The 12,673-nt window shown below is 39.3% G+C and overlaps 1 protein-coding gene across 7 annotated transcripts in view; it reads left to right on the plus strand.

The window, feature by feature from the left end:
- Positions 1–12,673, plus strand: part of ITGB6 (integrin subunit beta 6) — a 46,706-nt gene that overhangs the window by 24,074 nt on the left and 9,959 nt on the right. For 5 of the 7 annotated variants that reach the window (XM_085553035.1, XM_085553034.1, XM_085553037.1 and 2 more), the window contains 5 exons: positions 3,307–3,396; positions 8,120–8,254; positions 8,441–8,858; positions 9,771–9,993; positions 12,243–12,340. In XM_085553035.1, coding sequence (XP_085409161.1) covers positions 3,307–3,396; positions 8,120–8,254; positions 8,441–8,858; positions 9,771–9,993; positions 12,243–12,340 — 964 coding nt within the window. Of the gene's footprint in view, positions 1–3,306; positions 3,397–8,119; positions 8,255–8,440; positions 8,859–9,770; positions 9,998–12,242; positions 12,341–12,673 lie in introns of those variants that run through there. The other 2 variants (XR_014948208.1, XM_085553039.1) reach the window with 2 other exon arrangements.

Below are 12,673 nucleotides of genomic sequence, written 5' to 3' on the forward strand. Positions count from 1 at the left end.
AAATGCAGGCCATTGTTAAACCAACTGTAGAATTTTTTGTTCTTGCTACTTTCTTAGTTAGAGAAGAAAAAAAGCTGCTATCTTCTATCTTGTAGAGTATAGAGAATTCCCATTGAATATATTCTGTCTGCTTCTTTCATCTTTTCAGTACTGCTTTCCGTCACTTATTTGGATTTCTATAGTTGTTCTGCTCTGCTTTCTATTCTGCAGGTGACACAGAAAATCAGACAAAGCAAATGTAAAAACTATATGTACTTCTCAGAGTGCAGGGTTTTTCCTTTCATGGGTTGATGTAGAACATACAAATGGGATTCTAGTTTATAATACAAATGTAGACATGCAGTTATTCACACTTAAGAGCGCAAAAAGAACAAAGCAAGGCAGTGATATCTATTCTTGAGTTAGTGCCAGCGCTGATGGAGCTGGGAGAGGAGGCTGAACTGGCACTTGGGCATTGCCATTAAACCACACTTGTTCTGGCATTTTCTAAAAGCCTCAGTGATGGAGTCTCCTCATTAGAGAACCTCCCAAACTTGATTATCCTTTAATACAGCACCATATGCCTCATCTAAAATCTTCTTGTACCCGGCATCTAATTATATCAGATCCCAAAATGGACCATTATTTATAATTCTGTTCTTAGGGACATGCACACATTAAAATGATTGTGAGGACTCAGTCAGCAACTCTTTAAATAAACTTGATGGATTCCAGTAGTCTTAAGTTCAGCGTTCAGACTGGCAAACATACATTTTATATTTCTAGCCCGATATAATCCCCAACAATTTAGCCCAAAATAATTCAGTCATTTAATGTTCTTGATCCTCCTGAACTAAATTTTCAGTTAATTTGCACTGAAATGTATGCATACCATTGAACACACAAATATTATAGGTTGTACACCCACAAGATATATGCACCTGTAACATAGCAGGTTCCAGTTTTGATCCTCTGTGCAAGCATGCATCCACTGCATAGAAATAACTGAAGAGGATGAAGGTTGAGGTCTGATATTCTCCTTGTCAGGTTGGCCATGTTTTAAACCAGTCACAAAGAAACACATGTAAGTTACTCAAAACTAAATGCAAGAGAGCAAAAACTCTTACACTGAGCTCTGATCATCTGAGATTTTATTTTTAAAAAGAATTAATTGAAAAAAAAAAAAAAAGAAAACCAACAACAAAAGGAAAGGTTATTTTAAGGTTTATTTCACATGCCTAATGCTTTGCATTATTAGTCTCCTCTGATCCTTACCAAAGCAGCAGGGAATGTATTTATTCTCCAAAGCTACTCAGTTAGAAAATACCTGTGAATATTACGACACATTTATGAATTTTAAATCCCATTTTGGTACGAAAGAAAACACCCCAAGTTTCCATCAAGTAATAATTACCACTGCTGATATCATTTGATTTCTAACAAAATTCTTTATAAATTTATTCAAACTAAATGAAGGAAAAAAAAATCCCTCTTTACCCTACCTCAGTGTAACGTGATAATGGCAGAAACTTCTTTTTTGAATATATATATCACCAGAAATTACAGCTGGAAAATTGAGTTTTTTTCAAACTGTATTTCATGGCTCAAAGTTGAACTAAAAATACTCCAATCTCCAAACTTGTTCAGAATTGCAAATGATTATTAAATATGGCACGACTCCTTATTTATGCTGAAAATTCTTGTGTCATTTGCGCTGCTGGAAGTTAAGCTTAAGGGTATAATTCTTAAATTTCACTAATGTGAATGAGAGAATTGCTAGAAAATACAGTTCATCTTCTAATGAATATTTGCTAAAAGACTGAACTCAGTGGCATCCTCTGGATAGTTTTATGGTGGTTACATATCATAGCAACATTCTGCCTCTGTTAATGGTTAAACAGAAATACGTGCTGAGATGTGGGGTTTAACCAGGGAACTGAAGGGTCACACTTGCAGTGGGTGTGCACCATCATCCTTGCATCAGTGTGCAGTGAAGTTTTCTTCTGAGAGAAAGTCTTCAGAACAGAATACTTCTGCTGTTTGTTTTGCATGCCACAGACTAAAAGGGTGCTAGACTTTAAATTCCAGGTTTATCATCTCCCTCTCTGTATATAAGCAGCTCATGGGAGGTCCACATCTACAAAATGCAGTGTTTCAATATTCTGAGAATCCTTGAGAGAGCACTCAGTGCAAGAGGAGTCAGGAATGCAAAGTCACCAGCTGTAACATAAAATGCAGCTAATCCTACTGATTTACAATAGCACTTCAGAATTGTAACGAATGACAAGTATTCCATACATAATGTACAAAGTAATCACTGTGCTTTGGGAAATATGAAGTATAGGAGGGATATAAGGCTATCAAATTATCCATATTTATTAATAGCCATCTGGATTTTTTTTTCAATTAAAATAACAGCCCTGATATGATAAATAGCAGAAGAAAAATGAATGCTACAAGGTGTATTTTTAGCTGTGATTGTTTACTATTTTCAAAAGGCATAGGTACAAACAACTAAAACTCATGTAGTTAACAATCAACCAAGATAAGTTTTAACTACGTATATTTAATATCTATCTGTTGGATGTTATTTTAGCATCACAATGCAATTTAATGAAAAAAGAAAGGAGAGAGGAAAGGAAAGAAGAAACTTTCCATTAAAATTAATTATTAAATTGGTATTATATTATTAACATAAAGTCAACATAAAGTCAGCTATAGCCCCTGGTCACTGGGAGATGTGTGGGGTGTTACAGCAATTGAAAATGAGCAGCAGATTTGTAAGGGTCTTTGTTCAAAGTTCTTGTAGGCATTAGTAGAAATCTCTTCACCTCTTAACAGAAACCTCTTAGTTTCTTTGTCCTCCTATATAGAAATTCAAGATGTTCAGTTGCATGGAAGGGCGAAAAAAAAAGTGGCTGTTTTTACTGAATGTAGTGTCCAAGGCACTTGCATTTTACAGCAACAGCTGAGCAACTGAATCTGTTTTTTGGTTTGGTTTTGTTTTTAAAGGAAAACACAACAGTTGATTGAGTATATGTTCATTCTAAGTTAGAGAGAAAAAAGCTAGAAAATACTCCAGTGTCAAACTTACAAGCACACTTAGCAACTTATTTCCCACTAATTGTCAGTGAAACTAACGCTTCTCCATAAGACCTCTTCCAATATGACAAGTGTGCCATTGGGTCAGCTGGGGTCCTTGAGAACATCACTATTATTTATCTCAGTTGGCTCCACTGTAATTCATTCATTTCCAGATGGCAGCTCCTTGTCACCTACCCTGTCAACTAGCCTTTTTTTTTTTTCCCCCCTCCCCGCTGTTCTCAGAACTATGCAAAGCTTATTCCTGGAGCTACTGTTGGTCGACTTCAGAAGGATTCTGGAAATATTCTCCAGCTGATCATTGCTGCGTATCAGGTAAGGTTATTAGAATCTGTTTTTTCTACATGCCTCCGTTTTCAAAGTTAGAGTTCAGTTTGGTAAATCCAAGCACCTTTGATTCTTTTCCAGCAGTGATGACAAGGACCATTTTGTATGTTTATTTGCTGACCTCTACAGGGGAAGTTTTGCTCACTCCAAGGATGAGTGAGCACAGAATCAGTAGTTTTTCTGATAACTTGTTGCTCTCTACTGAAATGCTCAGTTAGCAGAATGCTCTGACAAGAATCACCCTGTGGATTAGGAAGTTAAAATTGCCATTTAAAAATTGTTAAAAATCAAGATTTAGAGTCGCAGCAACAAGACACCCCCATTCGTAATACAATTAATGATTAACTTCTGTTAACCATTAGTGATCATACTACTGCTGAGCGAAGGGAAGGGAACAGGGCACTGTATAGCTAGCACCTGGCTTTTCTCTGCAGTGCAGTACAGAGAGTGATGGAGCTGGCACAGACAGCTTTGTTGCAGCACTTTGTTGAAAAGCTTTTTCATGCATCCATACGGATTCTGCATGCCTTATATTTCCAAAGTATGTTACATCTCTGTTCATTGGGGCTGCAGCGAATACTTGCTGCTCTGGTTGACTGCTCTATTGTTTAAAGCTATATTCACATTTCACGGTTTTCCAAACAAAATTCCTGTATGCTTCTGTCTCTTTTTATTTGTGCTGGAATTCAGAATTCACATCAGCATGTCTTCTATCTTGTAGTCCTCTATTTCACACTTGCTCCAAAGCTTTCTTTAATATAGGAATTCACGTCTTCCTATTCAAAACTTCTGCAGGGAAACAACTCTCTTGCTATCAGTAACTGTCCCTGCAGAATACTGCAACACTTCCACAGGGATGTCTGGGGAAAAAGCACTACCCCTTGATCAGTGCTGTTCTCTGATTTAGCAATTTGATGCTGCCCCTGTGAGGCTGTTTTGAGGTTTTTGAAAAGCAAAACAGAAGAGATGAGAGAAGACACAAATGGGTTGGTTTTGATAATACCATGAAAGACTGTGAAAATGACAGGAAAGTAAATACAGAGCTGCTCTTCAGAACTTAATTTGTAAAAGGCATCCTGGCTGTCTGAACCTCTTCCTTCAGGGGAATGTTTTTAGCCAGTTTGACACACACACACACATTTATGCATATACACACATTTTCTTACATGCTGATATGTCACAGACTTTTCTCTTTACTCCTACCCTCCTTTTTATTAAAAACTTGCTCTAGCAGTTGGCTACAGTGAAAAATAATGCTTTGCAAAGAGCATTTTCTGTTTCTTTCTGGGCTGGCTGGTTTGTTTGTTCTTCTGATTTTCCTCTTACCTGCAGAGTAATACAGTTATTATTATGCCCCCCAAATTATTTTGAACATAATAGTAGAAAAGCAAATCTCATTCTTTTAAGTACAACATAATTAATTTTTTGTGATTTTAAAGTGAAATACAAAATATGAGAAGGCTTTCTTTCCCATGGAAAATTATATGAGCAAAGAACCTTAAGGGTTTTTTGAGGGAGTCTCTACATTGTAATGAATATGGGGGGAAAATTTTCCGATGTACAGTTAGTCCTAACTGATAGTGATGTCTGGATTTCACCTCTGGGGTTTGACTTGTCAGTTGTCACATCTGGATTTCTTGGGGATGGGACTCTGATGCACAGACAGAGGTTATTACCTTTAACAGCTGAAACACCAGTTTTGGTCCAACAAGTAAGGGGAAAATATAAAATAATTGTCCCAATGACATGTCCAGGTGATTTTGCTGTAGCATTATATTTGGTGCTGTACAGGATTTCCTCTAATTGCATTGTTATGGCAACTTCTGCCTTGTTAGATGCTAGGAAGATTTTCACTTTTTGACATTCTTGCTGTTCATATTTGCCAGTTAGAATGAAGGATATTTCTCCTTTCTATCTCAGAACAACAGTAAGCCTATCCTTCCTAAGAAATATGAGCAGAAGACATGACCTGCATGGTCCATGCAGCCCAGCACTGTGTTTGCCACAACGGCAATAGGAGATGGTGATGAGGGCAGCATGCTATCCTGACTTCTTCCTTTTCTTTCCTGTTTTTTTTTCTGCTCCTCTTTTTGAACATGCTGATATTTTCTGTCTCCTGCAGCACGAAGGAGTTCATTTGCTCCTTCCCAGGTTCAGCCAGCTGTGGGCAGGGTCTGGAGGACACGAGAAGCTCAGTGCTCAGTCTGTCCTGAAGCTGCTGGAAAGAGGCTGCTGGAGCTGGGCTCCTGCCTCTGGGCCACAGCTCGTCCTGTCCCAGCACAGGTACAGCGTGTCTGAACCATCCACCTGAGTTGCTCATAGGTTCTTAAGAGCCCACATATGTTTTGTAGCATACAAACCGTACGAGTATCAACATGTCACAATCTGAGAATTTCCCAGAGCCCATTTTATTATGCTTAACCTTAAAGGTTAACAACCTTATTGCTTCATAACTGAAAGCCTTCCAAGCAGGAAACACTGAAAAACACCTTATTTGACATATTTCAGTTTTGTTGTAGACCTTTTACAGTACTCCTAGCAGTCCAGTTCACCATGCAGAGCTTATGGTTTTTCACCTACAGAAACAGAGTAAATAACTATTTTCTGAAATGAGTAGAGTTAGGCTATATCTTTTAACCTTTTCAAGTGCTCTAGAGCCTTTGCTTTACAAACACAAGGTTTGTTAATAACATTTATAATGCGCTGCTATTGAAAAGCTTCAGAGAAGAAGTAAACAGGTCAAGAAAGACTGAGCTGTCAAAATATTTGTTACAAGGAGTTCTTCTTCAAGTATGATTCATTTTCTCCTGAAAGCATACTTCTGCTTGCTTTATTCAGCATGAAATTCTGTTTGGCTTTGTATTGCAGAATTGCACTCTAATTTGCATTGGGACAGATATCAGGCCTTTTGATTGAGGTTATTTCAAGGTTTTAACATCTTAGAAAAAATCCTGTGTTGTTTTTTTGTTTTTAGTTTTTTTTCAGTGCATTCCTCCCTTTTAACTTACACAATAGTAACACAAAGAAATAATATGTTTAGACAGGAAAGGTACCACAAGTGACCTGGTATAGACACCATGACTCAATGTATTACACGTTTGTGTTCAGCAGCATTTAACTTTCTCTCATGCCTGTACTCTGTCTGGGAGTAGTAATGTTGCAGCTGAGAGAATATGCAGTGATGCTACATTAATACATAAAAAGTCTCACAGTTTTACCTTGGGGCTTGCTTTATTTCGTCCTTTGGTGGGAGTCCAAACAAATCATTATCTAAGAATCCCTGCATTGTCTCAATAGCAGCATAATCAGAACAAATACAGGGGAGAAAACTGAACTCACCCAGAGCTACCAAAATAGACAGCCTGGTGGCCAGTGCAAAGGTTGCATGGTGGGAAGAGCACTGCATGTTATGTGAATACACCTTGCATGATGTGCTGCTCTCCTTTTCTAAAGTGCTTTGGTTTACTGACCGGGTTTTCCAAAAGACATTTAAAAAAGAACCCAGCCTCATCCCCAAGACTAAATTCCAGAGAACCAGGATGTGTACAAGGACAGGGAGTTGCTCTCTGTGTATGTCTGTAACTATCCTCCTTTAGTTTCAATCAATATCACTGTTTTAACCCCTACCAGACCTTTACTACAGTGAATCATCCTGATGCCATTACTACAATGACTCACTGAAGGAAAATCAGCAAGATCCTCATGGTCCGATTGAAGTACAGTGGGTGTTCTGTAAAGCAATTAAGCTTGCAAGACCACAAAGCTAAGTCAGTGAGACTTCTGCTCTGTAATTGCTAAGGTGCTTTTGAAAAAATTCCATTTACTGGATTGATGGTCCGATGAAGTCATAGGGAATTTCCCCATGGCCTGCTACAGGCTTTGGATTAAGGCTAAGTTGTGTAACCAAAGTTGCTATAAAAATATTTTGAAGTTAAATATATCTTAAAATAGAGGATATGAGAGCATACAAGAGGTGAACTGAAGAGCCTTTTTCACTTAAGAAACGAAAGTTAACAAATTTATTTAAGAAATGAGAACACTATTGAATACAGCTTGAAACATCACCAGCGACTCAGGAAACCAAAATTTCCATTGGGAGAGAAAGGAGAACAGAGTGAGCCGCCAGGCTGCCTGAACTAATTGTGGGGATAGGCTCTGGCTTTTGTCCTGCAAACACTGGGTAAAGGCACAGAGGCCTACGCTGAGGCAAAACTGAGCTTGGAGCTTGCCAGGCTGGAAGGGAGATTGTGAGGTTTGATTCTAAGAGCAGAGATAACAAGGAAGCGATATTGGTTGCTGGCTAATCAAGAAAAGCCTGATGCAAGCAGAGCAATCAGAGGCACAAATCCATTCCTCGGTAAGACCAAAGTTAAAGAAAGCCTGTATTAGTCAATGTAGTACTTAGTAATGAAAGATGATTTAATAAAATGTTGGTTTGTTCTTCTACAAGAGCAGGAAATAAGCACCATGATACCGATATTAAACTGATAGCGCTGTGGCTTTGAGCTGAAAGCCGTCTCTGTCGGCACTTTCTTTGTCTCACTCATTCTCCATTTTACTTGCAATAGAGTGTGTAAATAAAGTGCCAAAACCAAACACATTTACTTCTGTGTAGCTGGGATAAGTTACGGTCCACATCACACAGATGCAGAACATTAGCAGCGTGTGGCAGTGTTATCGCTTTCATTCATCACACTCCTTTTCCTTGAAGGAGCTGAGGTCCGAAGTAGAGCTGGAGGTCTTTGGGGACACAGAAGGACTCAATCTCTCTTTCACTGCCATCTGTAACAATGGGACCTTTTTTCCACATCAGAGGAAATGCTCTCATGTGAAAGTGGGAGACACAGTAAGTAAGGAACAGATTCCCAAAAGACAATAATTCATGGGAATTTAAAGCACCTATGTAGAAAGGTTGATGTGTTTTTCTTTTTTAATAACCTTTCTTCAAGCAGAGAAACTCGTGTTCCATGCTGTGCATCTGTCTCCAGAATATCCTGCAGCCTATGTATGCAGACACCATTTTCTCTTCCAGGTATCTTTCAATGTGACCATAAGTATGCCCACTTGTGATAAAGCCACCAGGAACATTGTGATAAAACCAGTGGGCCTCAGTGATATGCTGGAAATGGAAATCCTTCCCCAGTGCAGCTGCAGCTGCCAGGACAAGGCTGAGAGGAACAGCTCAAAGTGCAACAAGGGGAACGGCTCTTTTGAGTGCGGAGTGTGTGTCTGCCACCCCGGGTACATGGGTCCACACTGTGAGTGTGATGAGAATGCCCTCAGCACAGGATCCTGCAAGGGCTCCATGGAGCAGAGCTCCTGCAGTGGGAGAGGCAGCTGCTATTGCGGGCAGTGCGTTTGCCACCCATCCATGTATGGAAGAGTTTATGGGGCACACTGTGAGTGTGATGACTTCTCGTGTGTGAGACACAGAGGGCTTCAGTGTGGAGGTAAGCTCCCTATGTGGTGTGTCTAGTGTCTGTGATTTAGAGCACTGTTGTCTCCCTCTTACTTACAAGCTTTTGTTATATATTAGATTCTAATCGGTATGTATAAAAGTAGTATTTCTGTGTGATCCTTAGATCTAAAAATTTTTTTTTTCACTCTATTTTGAAAATTTTAAATGGAATGCCTTTAGCCATACCATAGCTAATTGGTGCTGGTATCACTTCATTGGATCGTACCTGCCTCCATCAGACAGGGTTAGACTTTCAGAGGTTGTAATGGCTGCAGATTTAATGGAAGCTTAATTAAGTTTATTGACATACATTGATGTGAAGCAGTGTACAACCTCACTCTGACATAGTTATCAAAGTATAGCCATCTTAACCATTTTGGGATGCATTCTGATTTATATATATTATATAAATTTAACCCAGTAATCTAGATGATTCCAACTGTTCAGGGCTTATGTGAATGTGATACAATCAGAACATGAAGAGTTGCGTTTATCATTTTTTCCTGGGCTCTACAATCATCAATCAGAAGTGATTAAACTGAAACAATGGGAATAGTATTGAACTGTCAGGAACCAGCAATGAGATTGTGCTGAATAGATGCCTGGATTCATGCTCCTAGAAATGAAACAGGATTTACCCATTAAGTTGTGCACTGTTGGGAGATAAGAATCCTTGTGGAAGACTCCAGTGAAGAGAATGGAGTTGTGCTGGCTTGCAGCCAGTCTAAGTGCAAATTTGATCCACTAGCTTACAACTGAAACCTGCAGGGGAGGAAGAAAGAGGTTTAAGAGTGAGAAGTGTTGGAATAGAGAAAATACCTGTTATTAAGAAGAGTGATTTTAAAGGCTGTCATTCCGATTCATATTGAAAGATTGAGCTGAAGTATAATAAATGGTTTTCCAGGCAATGGAGACTGTGACTGTGGTGAATGCGTGTGCCACAGTGGATGGACTGGTGAATACTGTAATTGCACAACTGATACCAGCTCCTGCATTTCTGAGGATGGAACGTTGTGCAGTGGGAGAGGCGAGTGCATCTGCGGGTCGTGTGTATGCATACATCCAGGGGCTTCAGGCCAAACGTGTGAAAAATGCCCTCTGTGTGGTGACCCTTGCAGTTCCAGACGGTAAGGTTCTGGTTTTATGTCTCTGAGTTTGATACCATTGAACTGTTTCCCATACTGCCTCAGCAAGGTGTTTATTGCCACAACAACAGGTTGGATTTACCGGCTGGAAGCCAAGAGCTTCTTCTTGTCTGTTGAGAGGAGTAATCGTAATTCATATATCAACAGAGTGTGATTCTTGTGAAAACAAAGAAACAAAAACAAAAAAAAAAGGTGGAGGAAAACAATTTAGTCACCTTCAAGCGGCACAAATAAAACACACTTACACTACTGTCCCTGGCTATACTAAGAATCAGAATCACACCCTTATCTGATAACATCAGGCAAATACAGATCTGTTTCTGTCCAGTCCACAGTGCAGAATAAAACCATCCCAACAGAGTCTCTAGGACAAATTAAGGACAACTCACAGGGAAGAAACTCATAAAGTCTGGAATTTGCATTACTGTTGACAATCTCACGAACTAATAAGGTTACATTGTCTGCTTATGCTTTGCACATGCATATTTACAAACTGAGTTAATCTTGATTGAATTAAGGAGGCCCAACTATCTTGTTTTGTGACTATGTTATGTCTACTTGCTTAGAGTAGAGGCCCATTTCTCCTCCACACCAGCTATACGCCACTGTATTTTCATGCCTGTCTTTCCAGTCTACCCTGTAGCTAAGCTAAGGAACCCTCCCGTGGCACAAAATATAATCACTGTTTATGTTAGTACTACACTTGACCCTCAAAAGCAAGCCAACCAGTTTGTTCAAAACCCAGGGACATAGGCCTTAGTGAGCACAGTTTAAGTAAAGAAACTTCTGCACACAGGTGCTTGAAACACAAAGTACAATGCCGCTGCCTTTTTCTGCCCGATTTGGCAGGGAATAGAAAGTATTGAGTTACATGGTGAGCATTGCATTAGCCTATTTAAACATGTATATGCTATGCAGTGTCAGGTCTTTTGTCTCCATGGCAGTCACTTCCTTTGCTGAGATATGGGGCAGGGGCAGCCAGCATAACACTTTGCAGAATGGGGTAGGGGTAACCAAGAGTGGTGGGAGGACAGGTCAGAGGGGATTGCGATTAATGGCTGAGAAAAGGAGAGCGGTAGTATGAGGAAACATGGCAAATATGGCAAAAACAACAACAACAACTCTCAATTTGTCTGCATGAGATAGGGGCTATCCCATTACCTACTCACTTTTATACTATTCAGCATCTCCAGAGCGAGTGTTAAGGTCATCTCCATCATGAGCAGATAATCTCAGCAGCCTCAGCAAATTCTCATGGATATATGTAACTCTGTGCAACAGGAGATGGCCAGGTTTTCCCAGGATGTTTTGTTGCTGTTATTCTCTTTTCCTTGCTTTAAGCTGTCAGTACTTTGGGGCTGTTCTTACAGTCTCAGCTCCTGAACCTGACTGAAGCTCATTGTGCAGAGTCAGCAAGATATATTCTTCATCATAATTTTTCATTTACAAATTCTGTTATATTTTCCCCTTTCTCTCCTCATGAATAAACTCCGGATTTAGGAAAGTTCACATTGCATTTCTGGGAAGATTTTTGCAGACTTCTAAAGGAACTGATTTAGACTCCGTAGTTCAAAATATTTTAGCCATCACCCTGTTAAATGAAGTGAATAATTTGAAAATTCTTTTCCAATAAACGGCATTAGTGTATTTTGCATCTAAGTAATTCCTGAGACATTCGAAAGACATCTGTTGAGACATCTTAACTGTGTTTTAATACATTATTCAGTAGATTTTCAACAAAGGAAGACTTACAGTAGGTGCCCCAGCTTGATCTCTCTGAAGTCAATTTCAAATATTGTTCATCTGATAGACATTCCTTGGGCTGGTATTCAGTGTAAGCTTACTTCAGAATATTCATACTTGAAAATGAATGTTATGTCTGAGTAACCTCATGTCTTTGATAGTCCCACATGAATAATGTTGCCTGGGGTTCTGTCTGGTAGCTAATGAGCTGGGAGAGAAAGAGGACAACAGAGAGCTTATCCACAATACCTTTATTCAGGTAGCATTGGTTTTGTTGGGTGGCTTTTTTCTTTCTTTCTTTCTTTCTTTTCTTTTTTTTTTTTTTTTTTTTTGTGGCAATACCTATCATATTTCTGAGAACTACTGTATCCATAGCACAAGACCTTTTGTTTAGCTTCTTTTTAAAATGCAGATGCGTACGTAGTTGCTTTCATATCAGTACTTTGTGACAGACAGAGATGGATGAGCTGCTGAATTATTTTCCACAGGAGCTGTGTGGAATGTCATTTGGCTTCCGATGACAAGCTGCAGGGAGAATGCAGTGAAAAATGCAAATCAGTTGATGCAACTGTCAGCACTGCAGAGGGTTTGTATACTCAATCTCTTTTTTGTGTGTGGGTGATCAGTGGTTGCTTCCACTTTGGGTAATTTTACCTTTGAAAGTAGCTTTGTTTTTCTGTTGTGGAATTATACTAGGGCTCATAAAGCAATCTGTCTGTGGTTGTTCTGCTGTAAGTAGGAAATGCAGATCAGGACTGGGATTACCCCTCCAGGTTAATTAACTCATTGGATCACGCCTACTTTCTAAGCAGCTTATGTAAGAAAGAACAGAATTTAAGTACCAGTTCCTGCAAATCAGTGGTTGATGAAACTCCCCGTGGTTGTCACACTTGAACTGTAGGTTCCAGTGGGGCTTCTT

This window comes from Coturnix japonica, chromosome 7 (assembly GCF_054131305.1).
Source record: "Coturnix japonica strain WE chromosome 7, WE-NBRP24, whole genome shotgun sequence".
Lineage (NCBI taxonomy): Eukaryota > Metazoa > Chordata > Aves > Galliformes > Phasianidae > Coturnix > Coturnix japonica.